We start from the raw sequence: 27,541 nt of genomic DNA on the forward strand, positions 1-27,541 counted from the left end.
AGCAGCAAATCTTGGACACTCTTCAAAAATATATTATTTTCCAGCAAAGCTATACTCTCTTCAACAGCCCATCATATGCTTGTCCTCTTTTTTCTTGTCCCATCCTGGCTCACGAAAATCACTGATGCACGATTAAGTCTTATATCTTTACTAAAAAGGTTTTCTAGCAGGACTCTAGTGGCAAAAAAGAGGTTGGACAAATAATTGTAGTCCCTCATGATTTACCCAGACCACAAAACTCAACCAGCTTAAATCAGAGGCAAGAGAAAGTTCAAATCATAAATAAGGTATGAGAGGGTCAGTCAGTTATGGTATCAGAGTCCAAACTTACTACCCTGTTTCGCCAAAAATAAGACATTCCCTGATAATAAACCCAATCGGACTTTTGAGTGCATGTGCTAAAATAAGCCTCCCCCAAAAAATAAGCCCTCCCCAAAAATATTTAAATGCAGAGCTGGAAATCAGGTAAGACAGCAAGAGAAGCCCCATTTTGCTCCACATGCCCCAAAATAATAAGACCTCCCAAAAATAAGGCCAAGCCTTTATTTCGGGGTTCAAAAAAAATATAAGGCAGGGTCTTATTTTCGGGGAAACATAGGTACTTGAGAAAGAAAGCTAAAGAGTTGGGGAATAAAGTGGTGATATAAATGGAGAGCTGTTGCCAATTGATGGATGAAGCACTCATATAGGGGCAGTGTGATTTGAATTCGTTCCTGGTGGGGAGGGGCAGCAGGTGTATGTTTGTGTCTGTATTCTTTCTGGCCAATTCGTGCTGAGCTTCTTTGCTCGGTCCCCTTTCTTGCACTGGGGAGGAGGTGTTACTTTTGCCTCTTCATCTTCTAAGGCCTTTGATAGCTGCCTCTCCAGGTTGCTAGGCAACACTGCTTTCCCTGCCTGCAACTCTTCCAGTGAATCTCCTCTGGCTGATGACTCTCCTGTAACTGCTCTTCATCTTCTGAATCTGAGCTGGCCATGCATGACAGTTCTCCTTTTAGAGCACAAAATATGCCTGTCTGGCCCTCTGTCTCTCTATCTTTTTTTTATTTCCTCCAGCTCTACCCCTCTTTTTAATTAATGCTGCCAGGGGCCAAAGGGATTGTGTAAGTGGGATAAGACCCTTGATGTAGAAAGACATGCCTTATCTCTTGTACTAACTTTGACTTCATCTGTATCTTGTATCATCAGGTCCTGCTCCTTGGCTACGTCATGTACCGTCTCTGTGGGAGAGAAGAAAGATCCTTAATGAGAGGATGTTAGACAGACTTAGAGCATGGGTTGATGACCAGTGTTAGATTAGTAATTTGCTTTCTTGATCTAGGAGACTTGGCTAAAACATCAATTGCTCCTTTAATTTTCTATGATTTCTTGAGCTGTTTATTCTCTCAATTTTATCTCTCAATCTCAAGATATAAGTGCAGAGTAAAAAGTTTCTTTTAAAAGACTTATTCTGTACCCCTCCTTCATCGATAAAATGGAAACAGTAACCTGCCTCGCACCCTTATACATAAAGCAGGAAAGACTTTATGTAAAAAAATGAACAGACTACATACAAAGAATAAATAATAACAGGCAGGAACTACTGTGAAGATTCATCCATGGTCAAGAATTCAACTTGTAAGCAAACAACACTATATGCAAGGACTCAAATATTCTGCATTAAAATCTGTATTTTGCAACCACTCTGACCTACTCATTTCTTGAATTATTCACATACTTCTGTACCGATCATAAACTATACCATAAGCCCAGTACTGTACATATTACCTTGGGCCTGCAGTTTAGCTAACTCTTCACTCAGAGCATCATAGGATTCTTCCAGGTTCCGTTTCTTCAGCTCCACACTCTGCATGTACTCAGTAAGTGAACGGATCTTGGCTTCATGCTGAGAAGATTAGGAAATGTAATTGAATAAGAGATCCCTTTCACAAATGTAGTCTGGATTCCAGACTTCCCAATCTCATTTTCTATGAGGAAGAATTCAACTTTCTGCTTGTCCAAACTTGGAAACTGTCATCCCTCCTCAAATACATCTTCAGAGTTCCAAAATAAAGAGGGGACCAAGCAATCAAGAAGCCCCCTTCCATGCTGCATTTCAAGGGTACACCTATCATAGTTTACAGTACAATTCTATGCAAGTATATCCAGAAACTGCAATCAATAGGACACTTCTAAGAAATAACACACATGATTAATTAGATTAGACTAGGATTAATATTAATTAGATGGATCATTAATGACTATTGGAAACAGGACATGGTTTTGGAGCAAAACACAATGTGTGTGCTTGTGGGTGTAGATGTGTTGTGTACTTTCCCCATTTCAAATACACCCTCATAATGTTCTTCATGGAGCTGTGGATTTATGAACATTTACTAGCAGAATGTTTTAATTAAAAGAAAGGAATGTTTGTGTGATCCAGAATCAAAAAATGAAAATCAGGGAAAGAATTTAAACTTACCCTCAATCTGCTATTTCTCTGATCCCATTTTAAAAATTGTTATCGAGAATTATGACATGCAACAGCATGAAGTCTGACCCCAGAAATACATCTCAAAATATTAAATATTATAGCAGAGCTTTGTGTTCCAAAGTGATCTATAATTAGATTTCTCATTATTTTCATATGCATTTAGAAGCAATTTTGAGAAGCTGGAAAATGGATTAGAATAGTGGCATTAGAGAAAGATGGATAATATATGAACTAGTGTTTGAAAAAAAATGGAAATAGGAGAAAAGTTAAGCCCTCTCCTCTGTGATTTAAAAACAAACAAAATCCCACTTTGAGGTTAGCTTCCCACTATGACACCTGCTCCACAGTTTATGCTGATCCCTTGTTACAGATATTATAATATCCAAAAGAATATTAAGATGCCTATCTGTAAACAGCTGAGTATGTGCTTCTGGTCATTCTAGTAGAGCTTGGTCTCCCTGATAAGTATGTATAAATACTTAAAGATACATGCCAACCATTTGACTTCTACAGGTCTGCTGTAAGGAATATTCATGCACTGGTAGCAATGGTAACTTCCTATAAACAAGGAAAATGCACATTTGGGGGAGCTTCACCTCACTACTGAAACAATGGTAGTAGCAATAAACTAAATCAACCCTCACTGATCTCCCAAAAAAGATTTCCCACCGTATCTATCCTCTTTTATGCTGGAACTTCAAATTTCCTGACACCTGTTTATAGGACCTGACCAAGAAATAACAGAAAGCCAGTTACACAAGGAACTAATTCTTGAAGACTTTTTTTCAAGCTTTCTCCAACATAGTCCTTTCGTAACAGCATGGGAGATCATCTCTTTTCTACTCTAGTTTGGAAGAAAAGAAAGCTAATCAAATCCAATGACATTCCCGATTTCCTTTTATACGTCCTAGTTCTCAAACATACTTATATGGAAAACTCTAAAACTGAGTTTAAACTATAAAACTGATTTTATAGTCTAAAACTATAAATCCCAAATACCACTGAACTATAATTTCCATCAATTTCACCCAGCATGGTCAACGATGAAAGGTGGAGGGGGTGTTAATAAGATCTGGAGTACCAGAGATTCCTTACTCAGATTGTGAAACTCTAGGTGCTTTTCTATGAGGAATATTCTGGTCCCTCTTTATTTCTTCTATCAGTTTTAAATGCCACAGCTAATGTCCTTTTGTTGTGGTCCGCCGGCAGCCTGCAGAGCTGGCAGCGGAGTCGGACAGTGAGGAGGTTGGGGAGGAACATGGGCCAGTCCTGGAGTCTGGGGAAGGTTCGGATAAGGGCTCTGCGTCGGAGGCAGAGAGGGGGCCAGGGCCATCTGGGAGTTATGTGCTGCCTCCGGAGCCTCCAGAGTTGGACATCAGCGAGGCAGAGGAACAGGGGGAGTATGTTCCCAGTGCACGCATGCACAGAGCTGCCAGAAGGCAAGAACAGTTAAGACAAAAGGGACGACTCGGGAGTAATGCTTGAAGATGATTGGCCCCTCCCATAAGATATAAAGGAGGAGCAAAGGCACATGAGCCTTTGCAGGAAACAACTTTGTTCGTTTTGGTTGGTTTAAATTCTGAAGCTCCGTTTTGACTCTGTGCTCCGTGTGGCCATGCAAAGCTAATTGCCAATTAGGTCTTTGGCAGCATATCAAGAGAGATAAAGGTTATCAGCCTTATCCTGAAGGACTGTAGCAGACTTCTGTCAGACTCTTTACAAACTATTTGTGACTCATTAGGGGCTGTGAATGAACATAATTCCCAGCCGTTGAAATAAAAAAAGGGTTTTTGGGACTAATCGTGTGCTTTTTACTGTCTCAGGAAGCCTAGGTCAGAACACCTTTCATCCCCACTTCCACCGAATCTGACCTGAGAAATGAGAAGCTGGCAGGAAGACAATTCCCGTCCTGTCACCTCCATCTTACGGTGGCACTCAACTTGAAGACCTTCCAGCTGACGGCAACGTTTCACAACGGACTTCACTTCCGATTTGATCTTGCTGATGTAGAGCCGGGCAACAGTAAATTCTTCCTCAATGGCACCACTAATCTCTACTGGCTAAAAATTAACAATTTTAAAAGAGAACATATTATTTGAGAAATATACAGGTAGTCCCTGATTTACAACAGTTCATTTAGTGACCGTTCAAAATTACAACGATACTGAAAAATGTGACTTATGACCATTTTTCAGAGTTATGATCTTTGTAGCATCTCCATGCTCACATAATTAAAATTCAGATGCTTGGCAACTGGTTCATATTTATGATGGTTGCAGTGTCCCAGGGTGATATGATCCTCTTTTGCGACCTCCTGACAAACAACGTCAATAGGGAAGCCAGATTCATTTAACAACCGGATTACTAACTTATCAACTGCGGTGATTCATTAACAACTGTGGCAAAAAAAAATCATAAAATGGGGAAAAATCAGTTAACAAATGTCTCAGTTAACAACAGAAATTTTGGACTCAATTGTGGTCATAGGTCGAGAATTGTCTGTAGTTCAATGTATGATTCTAAGAAGCAGAACTGTTTATACATTCTTCCTTCTTTCTTTTGCTCATCAGATGACACTGTTCCCAGATCATTAGATTCCACTATTTTCTACGTAGTTTTTCTCACTTTCTTCAATTTTGTATATGGTAAGGTCAGCACTAAATACCTTAAATGAACCTTTCTATTGCTCTTTTTTTAGAAATTGGACACAACATTTAAAAGGGCTTGATTAAATAGAACAAAGAAAACAATTAGGAATTTCCCCAGATACATTTTATATGTTTCCAAACTGAGAGAGAATGACTACTACTTTCCAAACATTGACTCCCCTATCAACTGCTTACCAGTTTGATCTCACCGTTGCCCACAATGACGCTGAATTCACTCAGATCCTTCATAAGGCCATTGAGGACCTCAGCAATGCGTTTGCGCTGGTGCCCACTGAATTCCTGTAGGCGTTGCAACTCTGATTCCAAAGACAACATGGTGGCCTGCAAAGATAAAGACAACTATGGCTTATCCAGCTCAAAGAGAATTCCTCTGGTTTAAAAATGTGGGACTCTCAGTTTTTAATTAAAGGGAAAAGACCTTAATTTCTTGAAATAAATTAAATTAAAATTAAATTAATTTTTAAATTAACGATGTAATTTTTTAAATGTCTTAATTTAAATGTGAACCCCCTGGTTAGGAATTAGATTATACAAAACAAAATTAAGATGAAAAATATGGTTTAAACTTGAATATATGCAAGGACTCTGAGTAAATATCTATGGGAATGGAAGTTTCACCAGTTAAACCAAAAAGAAAGGCTATGGTGAATTTATTAGACCAATCTATGAACAACTGCTACTGCAGTTCTGGAATCTTCTGAAGTTCTGGAGCCTTTCTCTAGGAATCTTTTTATACCACCATTGTTTTCTTTTTGGTATCCTAACAAAACTTCTTTAGTTACTCAAGTTTTCATGAATGCATTGATTCTAGAAGGGCAACATTTGAACCTGTTAAATTTTAACTTGTGTTTTACAGTTCCGCAAGGAGATCTCGGCACTTACCACTTTCTGAGACAACTCATCCACCAATAGCTGATTCTGCTGGCTCTTCTCTTCTACCTCCTGGGATTTCTGATCATAGTTGACAGCCAATTCCTCCAGAGCTTGCAGTACCTCCTTCACCTCCTCCTTAGCGGAATCATTCTCAGTCTGAAGATGGCTTAATTCCTGCTGCACTTTTTCATTGTCCCCACGAGTGGATATTAGCAGCTATCAGAGGGACAAGGCAGAGTGAGTTAGTAATTAGAGAAATGTCAGGGAAGATATAAGAAAGGAGGAAGAACAGGAAGGCCAAATATGGATGATGTAAAAAGAGATAGAAATATAGAGAGATTTACAGATTTAAGAAATAGAAGGCTGTTACAGTTACCATATATTAGTCTTTCTCTACTCAATTGCCTTCTGATTATATATCCATCAATTCCAGTCAGATGTAGTTTGCTTAAAATTATCACAGCTGCAGTCTAATACAGCCTGAGGACACCTAACTGGGGAAGACTGGAAGACAATTGCAGTATTTAATTAAAGTTCTGGGAAGACCAGGACGAAATCCATAGCCAGCTACTAAGCTGATTAGCCAACGTTGAACACATCATCATCTCTCACAGGACTGTTGGGAGGACAATGTGATGAGAAAGAATGACCAGATATCATCTGTTCCTTTGAGGAAAGGCTGTCTTAAATTAAGATTATAAAGTCAGGATGCACTTTTATGTCTGTGCATAAAAGTACTCTTGGGAAATTGCTCACCTCCTCCTGGTCCAGCATCTGCTCTTTTAGTTTCTCCATCAGTTGGCTCTGCTGATTAATTTCATCATCCTGATTGGACAAAAATATGTCATTGCTTAACTACCTTATGCTGTGTCCATGGTTTCAGACAGGTAAGGCACAAAGAAAAGACATTGTGACCGAGATGGGGTTAAAAGGAAACCAGGAGAAGTTTTACATAGGATGGAGGAGAGATGTCTACCTTATCATCAAGCTGCTTGTAGAGTTTGCGGATCTCCTCCTCATACTTATGCCGCTCCTCATCCGAGATCCGGATGACGATGGAGGAGTTGTTATCATTAATGGGTGTCTCATCACAAGTGTCAGGTACCACCTTCTCCTCATCACTCAACTGCTCTGTTTCTGGGACATTCTCACCTAAAAATGTTTAAATAGAAGACAAGGGACATTTTCACACGCTTATTTTACTGCTGTGTTTATTATGAATCACAAGGTATCATAATGCCTTTCAGGGACAGATCTGTGCAATCATTACATGAGAAATCACACTTTTTCACCATCCTAGAAATGTGAAGCCCATTCAGAGGACTCAGAATTAAGGAAACTAGGTGCCCTTTTCCAATGCTAGACAAACTCTGCAATTCAAGGCCATTTTGGTCCAAATCTCTGGATAGAGAGTGGATTATGCCGCTATTTTTTCACAGTAAGCACCTAATGTATGAAAGGAATATTACATCTGTTTCATCATAGGAATAAAGATCAAAAATTCAATGAAGAGAACTTACATTGCACAAGTTCCCAAGTTCACTTCTTAGCATTTCCATCTCCTGCCAAGGTTGAATAGTCTGACTTGATACATGACAGTTATCTAGGTTTTTATGACTGTCCCTTGCATTTCATCCCTCTAAGACCCTTGTCATATCTGCACTTATTATTTAGTTCCTAGGCAACCTGAGGCATCTTTATTACATCATACAAACATGCAGCATATGTCTGGGATCATCTGTCCTTAAACTTAGATGAAGCAATGTGACATTTCAGGACATCGATAACCATTTCCAAAGTCTTTCTATTAGGCAAATGCAGTGTAGCATAATTCTTGCTTGCATCCTTGCATTTTTTAAAATCTTCCACTCCAAATATTTATCGGCATTATAGAATGTGCAATTCTCATTGCTTAGTTTCAGGTACAAATAAATTTTACCCCAAAACCAGCCTTTTGTTCATATGTTAACCTGTCAACATATGGTTGATATACAGGAAATACATCTACTACTAATCTCACTTAATTCTGAAAGACCAAACATGAATGCAGTCAACAGCAAAGCAAAGAGGACCTTTATATTCTTTGCACCCCAACCTACCATTGCGCCAACGTCCTAGCTCAGCCTCCAACTTCGCAATTGTCTCCTTGAGGGTCTTGTTCTTCTCCTTCTCCTTCTCAAATTTCTTCTTCCATTGTTCTGCAGTCAATTCCAGATTCACTGATGCTGTATTCTTGATTGTCTTGGCCCTAAAATGGAAGAGAATATCTTTATGGAGAAGACTTTGCTTTGTTTAGTGGACGTTCTGCTTTGATTGGTTGGTTGGTTGGTTGGTTGATTGATCTGACTTATTTTTGACTCCTAACAACCATATACCATATTTTTTGGAGTATAAGACACACCTTTTTCCCCCAAAAAAGAGGATGAAAATCTGAGTGCGTCTTATACTCTGAATGTAGCCCCATCCAGCCTTGCAAATGGAGATTTCAGAGTCTGAAAGAAGCCTCTGAAAGAAGCTTCAGAAAAAAAGCCTCAGAAATGAAGCTTCAGAAGAAAAAGCCTCTGAAAGGCTTTTATCTAAAATAATATGGCAAGCAACAAAAGAAGAATCAGTAAAGGTTCTAACCAAACTATGTTAACAAATCTGGAAAATGACACAATAACCAACAGATCGGAAGAGGTTAATCTACATACTAATACCAAAGAAAGGAGATTGAACAGACTACAGCTAGTCCTTCAGAATAAAAGCCTCTGAAAGAAGCCTTTTTTCTGAAGCTCTGTTTCGGAGGCTTTCAGAGGCAGAAAAAAAAGTTTTTTCTGAAACAGAGTTTCAGAAGTTTCAGAGGCAGAAAAAAAAGCAAAAAAAAAAAAAAGGCACAGAGCTCACAACCAATGAACCTGTTGCTAAAATTCACCTCTGGAAACAGCTGATTGGGGGTACTCCAGGAGGCCAATCCACCCACCAATCATTTTTTTTCTTATTTTCCTCCCCCAAAACTAAGGTGCATCTTATACTCCGGTGCGTCATATACTCTGAAAAATACAGTAGATACATTTCCTTCATGATGATGTATCCAAAATCAAATCATTCAGATTTTCCAACAGTGCACTCATTGCCACCAGAATTGAGTCCATCCACCTTGCTGCTTCTCTTTTCTTCTAAGACATTCCATTACACTCTATTTATTATATTGATCATCTTCTTAGTATTGACGCAGATGACTGAAGCTCTAAAAATACAGGAAGATCTTACTATTCTACATTGCTCATTGACTAGCAGGAATAGGTTTTAAGGCTAGAGTTTACCTCAGCAGAAGATGCTTATGATCAAACCATGGCTCTTTCCACACAAGGCTTGTGTTCCACAGCCGAAGTCAGTCCTTTCCCTAAATGCCTCATCTCCGAAATAGCAGCAGAATCATTTTACCCATCTATTCCAATAGTAGCCTTTTCAAAATACTATTCAAAATAGTATCCATTCAAAAAGCAATTCCGTCAGTATGCTTACCGCTGTCCAAACATGAGAGTAGATTTGGTCTCAGCATCATTATAGCTGGAAGGAGAGCAGCAGATAAACATTGTTGTGCGGCAGTTCCCACCGAGGGAGTCCTGCAGGATACGGGTCATCTTGCTATCTCGGTAGGGCACATAGCTTTTCTGCATGAGATAATGGGAGTGAACTTATTCGGCCTTTTTCACACAGACAAAATTGACCACAGAAATGTCAATCTACTCGCAGTTCTTATCAATTTTTTTTTAAAAAATCCTATACATCCAATGGACAGGGAGACGCAAACTCATCTAGAAATTTCATCTTCCAGACAGGAAAGGAAAACCTAAATCGCCAGAAGCAAATAATTAACAGGTAGCAGCGTATTTTCTAGAGCAGTCAACATATTCCCAGCAGTTCTGACTGTATCAGATGCTTTTGCTACATCTTTCCCCAAACTTATGTTCTTCAAGCCTGTTGAACCACCATTCCCAGAAGTCCCAGCTATGAATTTTGGGAGTTATTCTTGGGCTATAACTTCAGATATTAGGCCAACTCCCATACTCCCAAAACAGCTGGTAGAGGTTGTTTTCCTTTTTTCCCTTTGGTTGTGTTAATTGGAAGGATTGTTAGTTTTGTCTCTTGGTTGCTGCTCATGTTATTTATCATTTTGTTTATTGTTTTCATTCCACCCACAGTCATGTACTCTAGATGGGTGGCCATATAAATGTAATAAATAAATAAATTCCTAGATGGGGTGTCGGCAATCTATGGCCCCAGAGCCGCACATGGCTCTTTCGTTCTCCTGCTGTGGCTCCCTGTCAGCTGGCTGGCCCCACCCCTCCCAGTCACTCCTCGCGTAGCCTGAGAAGGTAAAGGTGATGGCGGGGATGGAGACCAAAGGTGGTGTTCAACAGGTTCTGACCATTTCTGGAGAAACGGTAGCAGAAATTTTGAGTAGTTCGGAGAACCGGTAAATGCCACCTCTGACTGATTCCGCCCCCATCTATTCTCTGCTTCCCAAGTCCCAGCTGATTGGGAGGAAATGGGGATTTTGCAGTAACCTTCCCCTGGAGTGGGGAGGGAATGGGGATTTTGCAGTAACCTTCCCCTGTCACGCCCACCAAGCCATGCCCACCAAGCCATGCCATGCTCACTGAGCCACACCCACAGAACCAGTAGTAAAAAAAATTGAATCCCACCACTGATGGAGAGTCACTCTAAACAAGAGGGAGGCACCCCTGTACTTGTCCCTCATCTCGCAGAGGCTTCTTCCGACACTTCTTAGTGCTGCACGCACCTCGGTTGCTTGCAGAGACGCACAATTTGCTCTCCCCCCAAGACACTGGCCCAGGCAGCTGCAGTCAACGCTCCATATTGTAATGGGCTTCAAAAGGAGGAAGGGACGCCATTTACAACACAGAGCATCAGCCACAGCTGGCCCGGGCCAGCGTCTTGGGGCAGAGAACAAGTCGTGCGTCTCCCCAAGCAACCAAGGTGCGCGAAGCACTAAGAAGCGCCAGAAGAAACCTCCACGAGATGAGAAAGAAGTACAGGAGCACTTCCCTCTCGTTCGGAGCCTTCTCAGGCTATGTGAGGAATGACTGGGAGGGGAGGGCGAGGGGCAGGGCCAGCCAGCCGACAGAGAGCTACAGTAGGGGGTGGCTAAAGAGCTTCATTTATCTGGGAACCTGAAATGACGCTTGATTTAAATCATATGGTAAAAAGCACCCAAAGAAGAAGAAAGAACATCAGCAAAAAACAAAACAGAACCAATCCTTGCCTGTTTTTGGAAAGGGAGCCTTCAAAAGGGAGCCCACACAGACACACGAGAGAGATGAGGGGAAAGAGAGAGAAGGGGAGAAGAGAGAGAGAGAGAGATAAGAGAGAGAAAAGGGGAGAAAACAAAAGAGAGAAACGAGAATATGATGGAAGGCGAGAATGAGAGAGAGGAAAAAGAGAGAGAAACAAATGAGACAGAGAAGGGAGAGAGGGAGCGAGAAATGAGAGAGAGCTGGAGGGAGAGAATGAGAGTGAGGGAAAAGAGGGAAACAAATGAGAGAGAAGGCGAGAGAAAGGAAAGAAAGAAAGAGGAAGGGAGAAGAAAAAAAGAAAAACAAAAGAGAGAGAGAGAGAGGGAGAGAGAGAGAGAGACCCATTTCCCACAGAAAACACCCAGAGCCACAAAACCCAGGTAGGCGTGGCTGGGGCAGGTCATGTGACTGGGTGAGAGTGACGTTGAGTTGGCCACACTCACCCAGGTTTTGTGGCTCCCAGCGTTTTCTTTTCTGTGGGAAACAGTTCTTTGAATGTTTAACGTTGCAGACCCCTGCCCTAGATATCCATATAGAACCAGGATGGGGAAAGCTGGCAAGCAATCTTTTTGTTAAGGGATGCACTACTCACTGTGCCCTCAGCCAGAGCTGAGATAACATTTCCAAGTGCCGACAGAGATTTATTGATATTCTTGGCCTCATCCAACACAGCTCCTTCAGCTCCAGTCTTGCTGACCTGCCAGGAGAAGACATTTGTTTATTATAAAGGAGATACATCTGTATGTTATATGAAATCCTAAATGAGGCTTTCGTTTCTGAATAAACAAGCTTCCTAGGTATTGGGAGAAAACCAACGGAACCAACTAGAAGGCCCAGAAGAATTGGGACAGACGTGGAGATCTATGAAAAGTAATTGTCCCAAACATCTGAAATGTATTTCAGTCCAAAACCAGCTCAAGCAAGCTCCCTATCATTTCCTTTGGGTGGCAGACAGTTATGACTGGCAAATCAGGTCCTATTCTCCCATTCAGTGATTTCCCAATACACTATTCAGACTTGCTACCTAACTGCATTTAACGCACATAGCTCTCTGGAGATCCCTAAGATACTGATTTGGAGACCTGTCATTCAAATAATGGGTTTCCTGATGCTCAGGAGAGGAGAGTACGACATTTTAATGAGTCTTAGCTTCAAGGTATATATTTTATGAAGGCATTGCTGAGATACAGTACATGTATGATGTTCACATTGCACTCATGTCAGAAGCACCAAGGCGCTTCCGGATTGAAAGGATTAGCTGGTAACATCACCGTTTCCCAGGGGATACCCAGTTTGGGGCTCCTTTCCTGTTCCTGGCAGGAGCTGGAGCAAAAGCCAGGTGCTCACCCCACCCCATGGCAGCACTCAGGTGTTGTGGTCCGCCAGCAGCCTGCGGAGTTGGCAGCGGAGTCGGACAGTGAGGAGGCTGGGGAGGAACATGGGCCAGTCCTGGAGTCTGGGGAAGGCTCGGACGAGGGCTCTGCATCGGAGGCAGAGATGGGGCCAGGGCCATCTGGGAGTTATGTGCGGACTCTGGAGCCTCCATCAGAGAGGCAGAGGAACAGGGGGAGCCTGTTTCTAGTGCGCGCATGCGCAGAGCTGTCAGAAGGCAAGAACAGTTAAAACAAAAGGGACGACTCAGGAGTAAGGCTTGGAGATGATTGGCCCCTCCCATAAGACATAAAGGAAGAGCAAAGGCATGTGGGCCTTTGCAGGAAGCAATGTTGTGGATGGTGTCGGTTTGTATTTTGAAGCTCTGTTTTTGACTCTGTGTTTCCGTGTGGCCTTGCCAAGATAATTGCCAATTAGGGCAGTGTGTCAAAGAAGATAAAGGTGGGTGTTTACCAGCCTTATCCGAAGGGCTGTGGCAGACTTCTGTTGGACTATTTATAAACTCTTGGTGATTCAGCATGTGCTGTGAATGAAAGGAATTCACAGCCGTTAAAATAAAAAAAGGGGGTTTTGGGACTAATCGTGTGCTTTTTACTATATCAGGAAGCCTAAGTCAGAACATCAGGTCTCAAATGCAAGCTTGCTAACCTCCAACCCAGTGTCCTAACCACACAAGTCACCGTGTTCCTTATGTATGATGCTGATCTTAGTTTATGAAATAAATCAAACTCTGCTTGCTTCCCCGCTCAGATCTCTTTTAAGCCCCGCGTACCTTTTCGCTGCCAGCCAAATCCACCAGGTAAAGCTTCCCACTCAGTTTTTGCTCAGTCTCTATGTTCTCCTGCTTAATGTTGATAAGGAAGATGCTGTGACTCCGAGAACTGTGCTCATTCATGTCTGCAAGATTAAGAGAGAGAAAGAGACAAGCCTGTTTTATTTCTCAAAAAGAAACCCTGGGCAGAGATTTCCTGCACTGAAATTGTACAATATTCAGACCACTGAGGGCTCTTCGAGGCATGGAGAGTGGCAGTGTTATTTTAAAAAGCTTAGCAAATGAGTTTGTTGTCTGCTTTCTACTATAATCCTCATATGCGCAGGTCTAAAAATAAACATCACAGAAACTTGTAAACTGTTTGATTTGAGATAATAAGCAATAATCGTTTAAAGGCAGTATCAAAATGCTACTCCAGTTGAATATACTAAGAATTATATTACTTTCAACTCTACAGGAAATCCACGTTCCCCACACTCACAAGTCCTATACAATACTTGTATTGCAGAAAAAGCACAACAAAACAAAATAGGTGATAAAAATAGTTGTGACTGCTTCCTAATTATAAATTGAGAACAAAAAAAGAATCCTTATGTACGGAAAATTAATGATCAGCTGGTCTTTGATGCAGGATTTTTTTATATACAGTAACTGGATGATTTGTTCACTTTTTTTTCCTTTCTTTCTTTCAATTGTGTCCAATTCTCAGAGATTGCCTGGACAAGTTCCTGCAATTTTCTTGGCACGGTTTTTCAGAATTGGTTTGCCATTGCCTCCTTCCTAGGGCTAAGAGAAGGTGACTGGCTCAAGGTCACCCAACTGGCTTCATATCAAAAGCAGTCCTATCCTGATGCCTAATCACTACACCAAACTGGTTGCCGTTTGCATACTAGGCCATACTAAAAGAATATTATCTCCTTCAGTTTTTATTAGACCTAGCCTCTCATCAACTTACATTTTATACTTTAAGCATGATTGAGAGTAAGAGACAGCAATGTTATTACTTTATCTCTTGGTGATAGTTAAAAATCTTGCTGGATGATTACTGCTTTCTCTTGGCTTTAAATGGAGAGGTTGAGATTTACTGGTAATCTCTAAGAACTAACCATCTCTAGTTCTGCTCAGCTTTATCAAAATCAGCTGCTGTAACCTTTAAGGGATAGTTGTCCTTTTTTATTAGTGTAGTATAAATATGTTAACAGGAGCTCATTTAGCCTCATACAGCCATCATATAGATCTGGGTTAAACATGGAGAGGTTTCTTTGCCCCCAACACTGTAAGAGCCTGCCCCTTCCTGAAAGTTACATCTCCACTGGCAACACACATAATCTATGCTCAGTCCTTCAGAGCATGGTCCTTACAAGATGAAGTGATATCACTATGATTTTCCCTGAGCACAAGAACTTTTCTTTTCTTACATTTTCTTCAGTACAGATCTATCTGTACAGTCTGTGACCCACTGAACCAATGAAGGAGTTGGTCCAAAGCTTTTTTGCAGCCTGTGGCACAGAACATGATTTTCCATTCTCTGGGCTAACCAAAACTGGCAGCTTAAGCATTTCCAGTGTCTTGCCACCAGTTCCCACCCCATCCTGGTATCTCCTGCCTGAAATCACTGCCTCAATCCGACATAAACAACCCTCTCTTTTTTGCTGCTTTTCTGGATCTGCAAAAGCAAAGTAGGTACAAAGTTCTCAGAAAAAAACACTTGAAAAGGTCCTAGTGAAGCAGACATTCTTCCTGCCTTGTATGTGGGCTCCCCAACTGCCTGTTCCATACGCCATCATCCTTTCCCAATTGCCTGTCTTCAAAACTCACTGGTGACAGCTACATGGCGGTTGGATTTTCCTTCATCAATAACATCCAGGATTTCTTCAGGGCTGGAAACAAACCGTTCAGTGCAACCCTTAAGCAAAAAAAAAAGAGACAGTATTTTGGTCCTGATCCCATCACTCCCTTCATCTAATTGCCATCCTTTGTTGAAATTGACCGTTGCCCAGTATTGATTTTTTAAGGAAATATCTTAGTTCAATTTTCCATCAACTCACCTTCACAAATGGCACACGGTTCTTATCCTCATGAACTGAGAGACTGGTCTTCGTCACTGTGGATGAAGAAGAAATGGGTCCAAGAGAGCTCAATGAATCCAAGGAAATAGGTCTTATTTAAATTACCCGCTATTCTCACAATTGCCAAAATTCTTCCCAGGCCATTGATTTGTTCTATCTCTTGGCTTGCTCTCCACCCCACATGATATTTCATATCCCTTGAAGCTCGCTCACCATCTAGCAGATCACGGATTTTGTCCAGGTAGATTTCAAAGTAAGAAACCTGAGAGGGGAAGGAATAAAGAAATGAAAGATGGGAAGATGGGAATTACTTATGCTCTCATCCTCAAGGATATGTGCCTTTTAAGCAGCAAAAAACTGTGCACTCTCAGACATTCCAAACAGGTAACTTGAATCTTCCAGATGGGAACTGTAAGCTTTTAGCCTTTTTTATAACAAATACAATGGAGCAACAGGACAAAAAAAAGCAAGTTTCTATCAATCTAGTGGATTCCAAATATGGTGGAGTACAGTTCCCCTCAGTCCTAACCTGTAGATCCAGCATATCCTTAGTAGGATTGGCATAAGAGAACCTGCCATTCAAAGGCACAGGACTGCTACCACCATCTGGCTGTTTTCCATGGAGGGCATCAACTGCACTAGTTGGTGCAAGAAAGCAAGTGATGGGACACCTGCCTAATGTTCTAAGAATCTTCTGGAGTTAAGGAATAGGTCAGAATGCTTCAGGCAAATAAGTAACAAGCACTACCTATATCACTGATCCCTCCTTGTACTGTTGTATGTCTCTGACCTTAATGTGGAACTCCAGGTTCTCATCCATGGAATAGATATGGTTGAAGATGTCTTGGGCAATGCGTGGGATGATGCCCATGAGCTGGGGATCATGCAGCTTGCCCTAGTGGAACAGAAGAATTGAAAGTAAGTTCAACAAGCCCTCCCAAATTCTTCAGATAACTTTGATTCTTGAAACCTAGGATCTCTTTGCAGATGCTATTATCAGACTGATGTTTGACCAGCTTTTAAAACCTATATGTGAGAAACCTACTCACCTCCATGGTGTGAGTCTTTCCAGAAGACGTCTGCCCATAGGCAAAGATGGTTCCGTTGTACCCAGCCAGCACATCTGCAAAAAAAAAAAAAAAAAAAGGGTGGGGGTGAGATGAAAGACAAAAATAAACTTTGCCATTTTTAAAGGATCTTGTTTATTCTCTTTCTGCTGCCTACCCAAGCAATCCTATTAAGCACCCGATATTCTACCAATGCCCATACTGACCTTTGACAATTTGCATGGCACAGGCATGATACACTTGTTCCTGTGTGGTGTTGGGTGGGAAGACCCGGTCAAAGACATAAGGCTTGCCCTGGAGAGGGACACAGAAAGATAACATAGTAGATTAGAATATCCAAATGTTTACATGAAGTATCCAGTGTATTATTCCTGAAAAACAGTGCTTAAGAGGGTGTCAAGGTCTAATTGGGACAATACATCAGTAAGCGTTCAGAATACAGAACACTGGATCCAGTATTATTTCATCCAAAGTCTGATACATACTTGGATGGTAGGGAGAGGGTGGGAAATCCTGAACTCACAGCTGTTACTTAAATAACAGGTAGAGACCATGGTGGGTGGCATTTGCTCCACTTCAGCTGATGATACAGTTATGATTCCATCTGGACCACTACTCATCTGGATTACTGTAATGAGAGCGCTAATGATGCAGATTTTGGAAATGACCCAGAAGCTACAACTGATCACTCCTGTCATAGCCAGTACTGGTAATCCTCGATTTATGACCACAATTAAGCTCAAAATTTATGTTGCTAAGTGAGAATTTGTTAAATGAATTTTGCCCCATTTTTGCCATAGCTGATAAGTGAATCACTGCAGTTGTTAACATGGTTGTTAAGTGAACCTGGCTTCTCCATTGATTTTGCTTGTCAGAAGGTTACAAAAGTTGACCACATGATCCCAGGACAATGCAACCATCATAAATATGAGTCAGTTGCCAAGCAGCTAAATTTTGATCACGTGGCCACGGGGGATGCTGTAATGGTCATAACTGTGAAAAATGGTCATAAGCAGGGGTGAAATCCAGCAGATTCTGACAGGTTCTGGAGAACCGGTAGCGGAAATTTTGAGTAGTTCAGAAAACTGGCAAACACCACCTCTAGCTGGCCCCAGAGTGGGGATTTTGCAGTATCCTTCCCCTGGAGTGGGGTGGGAATGGAGATTTTGCACTGCCATGCCCACCAAGCCATGTCCACCAAGCCACACCATGCCCACCAAGCCGCGCCCACAGAACCGGTAGTAAAAAAATTTGGATTTCACCACTGGTCATAAGTCGCTTTTTTCATTGCCATTGTAAATTGAGGACTACCTGTATTATTTCTCTTGAGGTTATATAGCACTGGTACCTATAGGTTCCTTTTGAATTATAGACCTAATTCAAAGTGCCAGTAACAACTCACAAAGCCCTATATGGCACAGCATCAGATTACATTTCTCATAAGAGGAAAGCACAGAAAATGGCTTATTACCAGAATGGATAAAATAATTCTTCAAATCCTTGGAGAACTACATTTCTATCACCAGCCTAAGGGTAAATGCTATTGTCACATCTTACTTTGTGATTCTTACAAGATCTTAGAATGGTTTAAGTGCTGATAGGATGATTCACACATTCTGGGAAGCCCAGCCAAAGAATACTTGTTTCAGGGCAATGACCACTGGAAGATGAAGATGATGTAGCAATTAGAACAGGGAGAAAATAAGGTTTTACTTTTCCCATGAAGCTGAATACCTTGCTGAACATAAGTGCTTTTCATGTCTGGAGTTTTTTATTTATGTATTTGTTTCTCTATTCACTTTCTTTGTCTGCCCAATTTAGTCAATGACTCTGGGTGGCTTATAATTCAAACAATATATTACAGTTTCTTTCCCAATCTATAGAAAGACTCTGTTTACATAATCCATTTAATCCAGCCAGCCCCCAACTTGATCAAAAGTAGCTAATGGCTATTCTAGCAACACACAACCATACTAACTAGGTCCAAAGTTGCTATGTTATGTAAGATAAAATTCCTAGCCACTTTCTCCTGGAAGTGCCTGGTGTTCTATGAATTATTGCATTAGGATGTACAAGGCAAAGCTTAATGCCTTAATGGTGGCTAGGCAGGCAGTAATAGACTTTGTTATTTGTTATGGAGCGGCAACCAAACAACTCATGCAATGAATTCTGAAAGCAGAGACGCTTTTTTCAAAAATTATGTGTCTCCAACTCTATTTCTTGAAACACAGCTGGGAGGGCTTTATAAACTGCACCAAATCTTTATTCAGGTATGGTGTCCCCAAAGTATAGCTGACTGGGTGTTTGTAATTTTTAAAAAAGCCTGTGTTAAAATTAAACCACTCTTGCCCCATTATTAACCAAGTTATGGTATTCTCACAATACATTTACCCCACTATTAGGGTTCTGGTTTTGGCAAGACGAAAGACTTGGGCCCAGGGGTGAAATCCAGCAGGTTCTGACAGGTTCTGGAGAACCGGTAGTGGAAATTTTGAGCAGTTCAGAGAACAGGTAGTGGAAATGGAAATTTTGAATAGTTCAGAAAACCGGCAAATACCTCCTCTGGCCGGCCGCAGAATGGGGAGGGAATGGAGATTTTGCAATATCCTTCCCCCAGGAGTGGGGAGGGAATGGGGATTTTGCAGTATCCTTCCCCTGCCACACATACCAAGCCACGCCCACCAAGCCACGCCCACAGAACCAGTAGTAAAAAAAAATGGATTTCACCACTGCTTGGGCCACATGACATGATTTATATATACAGTATACAGGAGATAAGGAGTTCCAGGATAGACTGTGAATAAGGAGCTGTCCAAATGCTGATTCATTTAAATGTAGGTTAGTTGACTTTTTAAAGCCACTTTGCTGCATCTCTACCAATTACAACAATACTATCAAAAAGTAACAATTAAGACAACAGGCATAAGATTGCTCCTGAGGTTGGCACACTGCAGTATATAATCCCTGCCTTTTGTAAATTTAAGCACAGCAATCACATAAGGAATCTTAAACAAGTAAGGTACCACTCACATAGCACACTTAACTTGTCACTGAATTACACAATACAGTGAAGGATAAACTAGCCAAACAGGCTGGCTTTATGCAACATGCTAACCACAGATACAAAAGCTAAACAAGATTAAACCCAACTAATTTAGTATGCTACGCCAATACATCTGTTTCTCTTTTTCTGACTTCTTACAAGCTTGTGTTATCTGAATGCCGCTGAGGGTTATTCAGACCCATTCAACCTACCGACTTGAGACAATATAATATATACCTTGGGAATTCATGCACAAGTTCTCAAATATATGAGTGCCTGACCCGAAAGTCAATTAGACAGTTAGAAAATGATGAGGAAGCTGAACATCACTGAAAAATATATTTAGTGGTTCACTTCAGCTTATTGGACTGGTTTATAGGGCCCATGGGCACACAATCAGCTACTTATTTTATGTTCAGGCAGATGTTTTTCCATCTGCAAATGTTATAGTGCCCACATTTATCATCTAAAAGGCATGTCCAGGACACAAAGCATGTTCTAGCCTGTCATTACCCAACCCATTGTAAGCTGAATACACAGTGGCCTCTACATATTTTGCATAATAGTGTATGCAGTTAATCTGCACCTGCTTTCTAATTTTATCACATTTATCACATTCACATATAGTGAATTACATGCTGCTGCTCTGTTTCTGAGGGAGGCACTCCTTAAATAAAATCTGATAAGTAAGGTTGGGGAGGGGGATATTAGATGAATGAAACATGACACTCTTTTGATATTTCTTCTAATGTACAATTCTATCATCCTGCAGTAGTCCAAGATTGCAGCCTAAAAAATCAAGGCAATCGCTAACATAAAGCAGGGGTGCCCAATCTTTTAGGCAGTGGGCATATGTGTAATATTGGGAATTTATCATGGACATATTCCCAAGGTGAATGCCATGATGGGCATGGCCAATCACAATTCATTTGCCAGAATTATGAGCTTCTCCTAACCTTTCCCTCTAATCTCTCAGAATATTCCATGCCACCTAAATTCAATCTTTTAAACAATCTGATGCACCAGGAACCCTGGAAGGTCTAATGGAAGTTTGCTGAGGAAGCACTGGTATTCCAGATACCATGCTGGAGAGCTACATGGACAGAAACCAGAGGCAAACTCAGATTAAAATCACCCTACATCTCACTACCATGATTTTTAAAAATCTGCATTACACTACTTATAGAGAGTAGATACTTTATTTCAATTTCATTATAAGTAACTCGACTTACAAAATACGTAGATAAAATTCTTCAGATACTAAAGGTTCTCAACCTAATGCAATTAATTGTGCACAACATTCATTTGAATGGGGTGCAGTATACCTAATCCCACATAGGAATGTGACCTATGCTTTGTGCCATTAACTGCTAATTATGACTGCTCTTGAAAATGGCTGTAGGCTGCACTACTCTTTTTAAGAAGAGATTCTAGCTTAATAGATTCCTTCATTTACCATTGATATTTAGAATAATCAAATTATATTTTGTTATTTATTGCAACAAAATTACAATACATGTTTGTAACAAAATATCTGAAAATACTGATGCTTGGTATAATTTACAGCACCAGTCAGCACTAACTGTTTTAGAGTCTTATAATGTATGTAAGTTAAAGATATATTGTCTCTCCTGACTGAAAATTATGGTTAATTCCCCCAAAAGGGAAAATACCAATTTGGGGAAAGATTGCATTACATCTTCTTTTTCATACATTCTTCAGTGACACATTTTGCCATGGAAAATTTGTGTCATGGTTTGATTTACTCCCTTATCAAAATGCTGCATTTAATACTCAAGCTGCATACAAAATTGTTTGAAGAAAGGTGACACAGTCAGAAATATACAGCCTCAGTCCATCCCAGACTGTTACCAAAACAAAGAACAGATGGAAACTGTATTTTCTGTCCAAAAACAATCATATTTAGCCCTTTACAAAGAGTGGTTGGGAAGAAAACAGGATGTTTATTATCATAAATAGAAATAATACATGATGCACAGCAGTTGCTGAAATCATTCAGTATGTATTTTTAGCTGTTCTATAATAAATTACTCATTAGAGATTCATGGATTCTTATATGCATGTTTAATTAGCTTCAGCCCAGATTGCCAAAAAAGATAGACTGATAGTTTCCAATTATAGCTTCCCAATATCAACTTTTCTGTTTGGTGTGACTTGATTAATATTTGTTCATTGTACAATAAAGTCATCATTACCAAAGTGGAGTAGTGTCCCACTCATCTCAAAGGTGAGATGATATACAGGTAGTCATCAACCTATGACCAAAATTAACAGACTATTTCTGTTGTTCAGTGAGACATTTGTTAAGTGATTTTTGCCCCATTTTGCCCCATTTTATGCCTGCAGAATCACTGCAGTTGATAACCCAGTTGTTAAGTGAATTTGGCTTCCCCATTTTCTTTGCTTCTCAGAAGGTTGCAAAAAGGTGATCAAATGACCCCAGGATACTGCAACTGTCATAGTAATAAACCAGTTGCCAAGCATCTGAATTTTGATCACATGGCCATGGGGATGCTACAACAGTCGTTAAGTGTGAAAAATGGCTATAAGGCACTTTTTTCAATACCATTGTAACTTTGAACGGTCACTAAGACTACCTGTAATGGTATATGGAAATGACTTGGGGTGGGGAAAGAGATGCTGCATAGGAAATGATCCGATAAGAAAGGGCACAGCTCACAGCTGCACAAGGGCAGAAAGACAGACTCAGAAAGGACCCTTCCTAATTTCTCAAGCTGTAAAAGAAACAGCAGGAGATTAGTACTATCAAACTTGCAAGCTTCTGACTTCCAGTGGCTCCGCGTTCCCCGAATGGACGCTCCTTTAGGAGCTCCAGCCCCGTGGTTCCGTTTGCCGCTAGAACAGCAAAAATCAGCTCTTCTAGCGGTTTGAAACTCTCCCCCAGGGAAAAAGGGGGAGAGAAGAGCAGAAGGGTCTGGGTAGAGCTCCCCTAGACCCCCAGGCTTTTTTTTTTAAGCCTGAGGTTTGTAGGGTGAGAGCTCCCTGAAAGCCCTTCAGTGCTCCGGATCCGGGACGATTCTGCTCTATGCAGAACAAGGGATCGTGACCACACCAGCAGTGCAATTTTAAGGACTATGAGAAAATTTGAACCTGGATGCTGGCAGAGCAAATCAGGAGAACAGAAAATGCAAGTATTAAACTTTAACTCCGTTTAAAAGAAAGAAAAAAGATGGCGCTTAAGGGCATTAAAATGAAACTTAAAAGTGAAAGTGATCGTTAAAGCTGCAACCTTGTAAAAGCTACCGGATTAGGCGGCAAGAAAAAGATTTAAAGTGCTAGTGAAATGAAAAAGACTGTGGTATTGACCTCAACTACTTTATACTTCTAAATTGTGTGGAAAATTATTGGATTTATTAACCTGATAGCTGAATAAACTTAAAGTGGGAATTGAAATATGGCTGACATCAAGGATGGAGGATCATTACTATATGAGCCAGCAAATTCACAAGTTGTGACTGTAGAGGTTTTACAAGAACTTTTAAATTTCTATACTTCTGCTATACTGGAATCAATTGAAAGGACCATTCAAAATTATAATCTGGAGAACAATAATGATTTGCTGGCTGGAAAAGAGGAAGAAAATCAAACTTGCAAGATTCTGTTAGTATAATCTTAGAATAAAGTAGAGTTATCTTATTTAATCATGTTTCCTGTCTTGTCTATCTGGGAAGGCTGACAGATAGGGGAGAATGGGGAGAATCAGAAAAGGTACCAATTAAGGGAATTACCTCACTTGTTCCTCAATGATTCTGGCACTTTGTTCGTATTTTTAGTGGCAGGGTGGCAGTGGACACAGAACAATAATCTAATTAATAACTGAGCTGTGAAAAAGCACTTAGGTAATTGAGACCGACCAATTTCAAACCTACCCCAGTGTTCATTCAGCAGGTTGAGTCTTGTGTCAATTTAAATATGAACACAAATACACACACACACACACACAGAGACAGAGACAGACAGACACACACACACACACACACACACACACACACATACACACACGACATAAGCTTTTATGGGCTAGACTCCATTTGATCAGAAGCAGCTGCTGAGGTGAGTTTGACTTTAAGAAAGCAGAAGAAGTCATCATATTCCCGCTAGTTCCCTAAGGGGCCTTGAGGATGTTATTTTTGCCACAACAGACGTAACGTAACTAGTCCTTTGGAAATTGACTTTTAGCTAATCATAGCTTCATCAGAGCCAATTATATTGAGACACCTAGAATCTGCCATATTGCTTTTTTCAGCACAGCTTCTCCTGGTACTGCTGGATGGGATGACCAGGTTTTGTAACGAAAAGACCAAGGCCGCTGAGACTGCAGCTGCTGTATTATATAAAAGCAGATATGATGCCTTTTTTGGGGGGGGGGACTTATCTAGGGGAAGGAGGCAGATGGCTCTCCTATCAGCTATTGTTCTATTGTCTATTGTGACAGTTTTGTGGTCCAGCAGGAAAGTTTGGAAGGTCAGACCATGAAAGCGTTTCAACGAAGCAGCTTTGAAAAAAATCAACTCCCATATCCAATTCAAACAGTCAGTGGAAATTGCCTTTAGATCATGACTGGCATTTAGTTAAAGAAATGAGCGATGTGCTTAATTCATCTGCTATAATTAAGCAGAACTTCAACCAAAGGACACAGCAATAGCCTAGAAAGCAAAAGAGTTGCCCAGATGACCTCATCAATTGTATAAATGTGCCCTTCCAGGGGTGAAATCCAACAGGTTCTGATAGGTTCTGGAGAATCAGTAGCGGAAATTTTGAGCAGTTCGGAGAACCGGTAGTAGAAATTTTGAGTTCAGAGAACCGGCAAATACCACCTCTGGCTAGCCCCAGAGTGGGGTGGGAATGGAGATTTTGCAGTATCCTTCCCCTGCCCACCAAGCCACACCATGGCCACCCACCCACGCCCACAGAATTGGTAGTAAAAAAATTTGGATTTCACCACTGTGCCCTTCTAACATATTTTTTTCTGCCATATTTCCCTGATGTTGTCTTTCCTGAACAGCTGTATGTAGGTATTTAATCAGCATTTTCTACAGCTGTGTAGGGTTTCAGAAATGACTTGGAAAAATTATCTGGAGCATGCAAAAACATAACAGTATTAACGTACAAGATGGAGGTCGTGAAAGAGTATTTAGAGACCATAAGAATGGGGTGAAACAAGTTGATGCTCAATCTCTGAGGGAAGGGCCCTAAAAAAACTTTTACATGATCTTATCGGTTGGGCAGAAATAACTGAAGAAGGTTGCCCCAAAACATCAAAGCTCCTATGCCATGAAAGGACCCTTAGTGGGTGATTTTTTATATTATTTTTCAGCATTACGTTTTTAATATTAGCTGTTCACTGTTTGGTGCCCTTTGGACAAGAGAGAGGGTGGGGGGAGAGAGAGAGATCTCACTTCAGTGTGTGTGTGTGTGTGTGTGTGTGTGTGTGTGTGTGTGTGTGTGTGTGTGTATTTCACTTCAGTCCAAAGGGCATAATATAAAATAAGCATAAATCTTGTTTTCTTTAAAGGTAAGTATTTAGCAGGCTTTTTTTTTCCAACTAAGGAATTTTTATCTCAGTGTTAAGATATTTCATCAGTCACTTTACAAACACACACACATGATTTTAGAATCCATAAGTAAAGCTCATAAAGCATAAAAAAGTAACCCACAAGATTGATTTAAAGAATCTGGGGCCCAATGGCAGCTTTAGGGCCCTAACTCTTACCTATACCCCCCCTTTTTTTTTTGCATTTTTTTTTTAAAAAAATTCTAAAAACACACAAATAAACATACAGTATATCTTTTCAGAACAGAGCATTGATCCGGTCATAAATTTGTTCAACTTTTTGTTCTATCTTTTACAAAATTTTATACATTCTATTTTTGCCATAGCACTTATTTCTTAATCTTAGCTCACATATCTCAACGATTACCATCTTATAGTAAGCTTATTCATATTAACATAATCAAAACAATTACTCTTCTATTAATCCACTTTAAATCTTAATTTAAATAATACCTCTTAATACATCACGATTCTTACCCTAAATTCTCACTATAAACAATACAATTCAAACATGTTTTTATATTTCTAAATCTTATTTCCGTTTCTGAAAACTTCCCTACATTTTGTTATTACTTCATATTCAATTTTAATTTCATCAAATTTAAATCTTATCTTTGATCTTAAAAATATACCAATTTAACAAGTAAACATAGTTCTTAATTCAAATAATGCAACATAATACAATTCCCAATTTATTTCCCTAAGTTCTGTCCATTTATATAAAAGCCTATTAAATAAATCTTATTTAATTAAATCATAATCCTATATTATTCAATTTTATTTTATTTTTGCTTAGATAAGTGTATTATTAAAAAATATTCAAGTTATTAAAATTGTTATAGGTGTTTAAACAATATCCCAATTGTTATGCCATCAATTTTCTCAAATAATATTCTATTTTTGCCATAACTCTTATTTCTTAATCTTAGCTCACATATCTCAACTATTACCATCTTATAATAAGCTTACTCATATTAACATAATCAAAACAATTACTCTTCTATTAATCTACTTTAAATCTTAATTCAAATAATACCTCTTAATACATCACAATTCTTACCCTAAATTCTCACTTCAACAAGTAAGAGTTCAAAAATACAATTCAAGCATGTTTATATTTCTGGATTTTAAGGCCCAAAAGGAAAAAAGGGGAAAGGAAAAGGTAAAGAATTGAAAGATGAATTGAAGCTAAAATATGTGGAAATTAGATAATATAAAAAGAAAATATATTAATGGATATAATGAACTAATTTTTATTAAAATGTTGGATGGTATTATCGGAGAAAATTGATCACATAATAATTGGAATATTGTTTAAATACTATAACAATTGTAATAATTTGAATATTTTTAATAATACACTTATCTAAGCAGAAAAGAGAAGAAAATTGAATGATATAGGATTATGATTTAATTAAATAAGATTTATTTTATAGGCTTTTATATAAATGGTATTGTTAATTAGACAGAATTTAGGGAAATAAATTGGGAATTGTATTATGTTGTATTATTTGAATTAAGAACTCTGTTTATTTGTTAAATTGGTATATTTTTAAGATTAAAGATAAGATTTAATTTTGATGAAATTAAAATTAAATATGAAGTAATAACAAAATGTAGGGAAGTTTTCAGAAATGGGAATAAGATTTAGAAATATTACCTATACCGCTTGATGAACCATGCAGATGGGTTCCTACAAACTGAGGTGGTGGTAGAGGAAGAAAAGTCATTGTACTTTACAAAAAAAAAATTGTCATTTGCGTTGACAAAATGAACCGGGAATACAGTAGCACCACCATGCAGTAAAATGAGAGAATAACTACATCAACCTGAATTACCCTGTTTTCCCCAAAATAATTCATCCCCAATAATAAGCCCAATTGGGCTTTTGAGTACATGGCAATAAGGCCAAGCGCTTATTGCAAGGTTAAAAATATATATAAGACAGGGTCTTATTTTCAGGGAAACACGGTACCTATTTGTTAACAAGGAGCTTTGATAGCCCTGTGCAAAGTTCTCTTAGCCCAAGGTAGACATGAGGCATTTTCTGAGGGCAGAGGTGGGTTTCAGCAGATTCTGACCAGTTCTGGAGAACCAGTAGCGGAAAGTTTGAGTAGTTCGGAGAACCAGTAAATACCACCTCTGACTGGTTCCGCCCCATCTATTCTCTGCCTCCCAAGTCCCAGCTGATTGGGAGGAAATGGGGATTTTGCAGTATCCTTCCCCCGGAGTGGGGTGGGAATGGAGATTTTATAGTATCCTTCCCCTGCCACGCCCACCAAGCCAC

At 39.8% G+C, this 27,541-nt stretch overlaps 1 protein-coding gene across 1 annotated transcript in view; it reads right to left on the reverse strand.

The window, feature by feature from the left end:
* Positions 1 to 27,541, reverse strand: part of KIF5A (kinesin family member 5A) — a 60,703-nt gene that overhangs the window by 14,597 nt on the left and 18,565 nt on the right. Inside the window, exons 2-18 of the mRNA XM_070934982.1 lie at positions 16,822 to 16,909; positions 16,598 to 16,671; positions 16,339 to 16,443; positions 15,762 to 15,810; positions 15,528 to 15,583; positions 15,298 to 15,385; positions 13,480 to 13,604; positions 11,908 to 12,012; positions 9,520 to 9,668; positions 8,112 to 8,260; positions 6,989 to 7,164; positions 6,769 to 6,837; positions 6,022 to 6,228; positions 5,314 to 5,460; positions 4,342 to 4,530; positions 1,765 to 1,882; positions 1,138 to 1,217 (exon numbers count right to left, since the gene is read on the reverse strand). Coding sequence (XP_070791083.1) covers positions 1,138 to 1,217; positions 1,765 to 1,882; positions 4,342 to 4,530; positions 5,314 to 5,460; positions 6,022 to 6,228; positions 6,769 to 6,837; positions 6,989 to 7,164; positions 8,112 to 8,260; positions 9,520 to 9,668; positions 11,908 to 12,012; positions 13,480 to 13,604; positions 15,298 to 15,385; positions 15,528 to 15,583; positions 15,762 to 15,810; positions 16,339 to 16,443; positions 16,598 to 16,671; positions 16,822 to 16,909 — 1,974 coding nt within the window. The remainder of the gene's footprint in view (positions 1 to 1,137; positions 1,218 to 1,764; positions 1,883 to 4,341; positions 4,531 to 5,313; positions 5,461 to 6,021; positions 6,229 to 6,768; positions 6,838 to 6,988; positions 7,165 to 8,111; positions 8,261 to 9,519; positions 9,669 to 11,907; positions 12,013 to 13,479; positions 13,605 to 15,297; positions 15,386 to 15,527; positions 15,584 to 15,761; positions 15,811 to 16,338; positions 16,444 to 16,597; positions 16,672 to 16,821; positions 16,910 to 27,541) is intronic.

The sequence above is a fragment of the Pituophis catenifer genome, unplaced genomic scaffold, assembly GCF_029215685.1.
Source record: "Pituophis catenifer annectens isolate HBS135680 unplaced genomic scaffold, rPitCat1.0.hap2 SCAF_2, whole genome shotgun sequence".
NCBI classification, from domain to species: Eukaryota; Metazoa; Chordata; class Lepidosauria; order Squamata; family Colubridae; genus Pituophis; species Pituophis catenifer.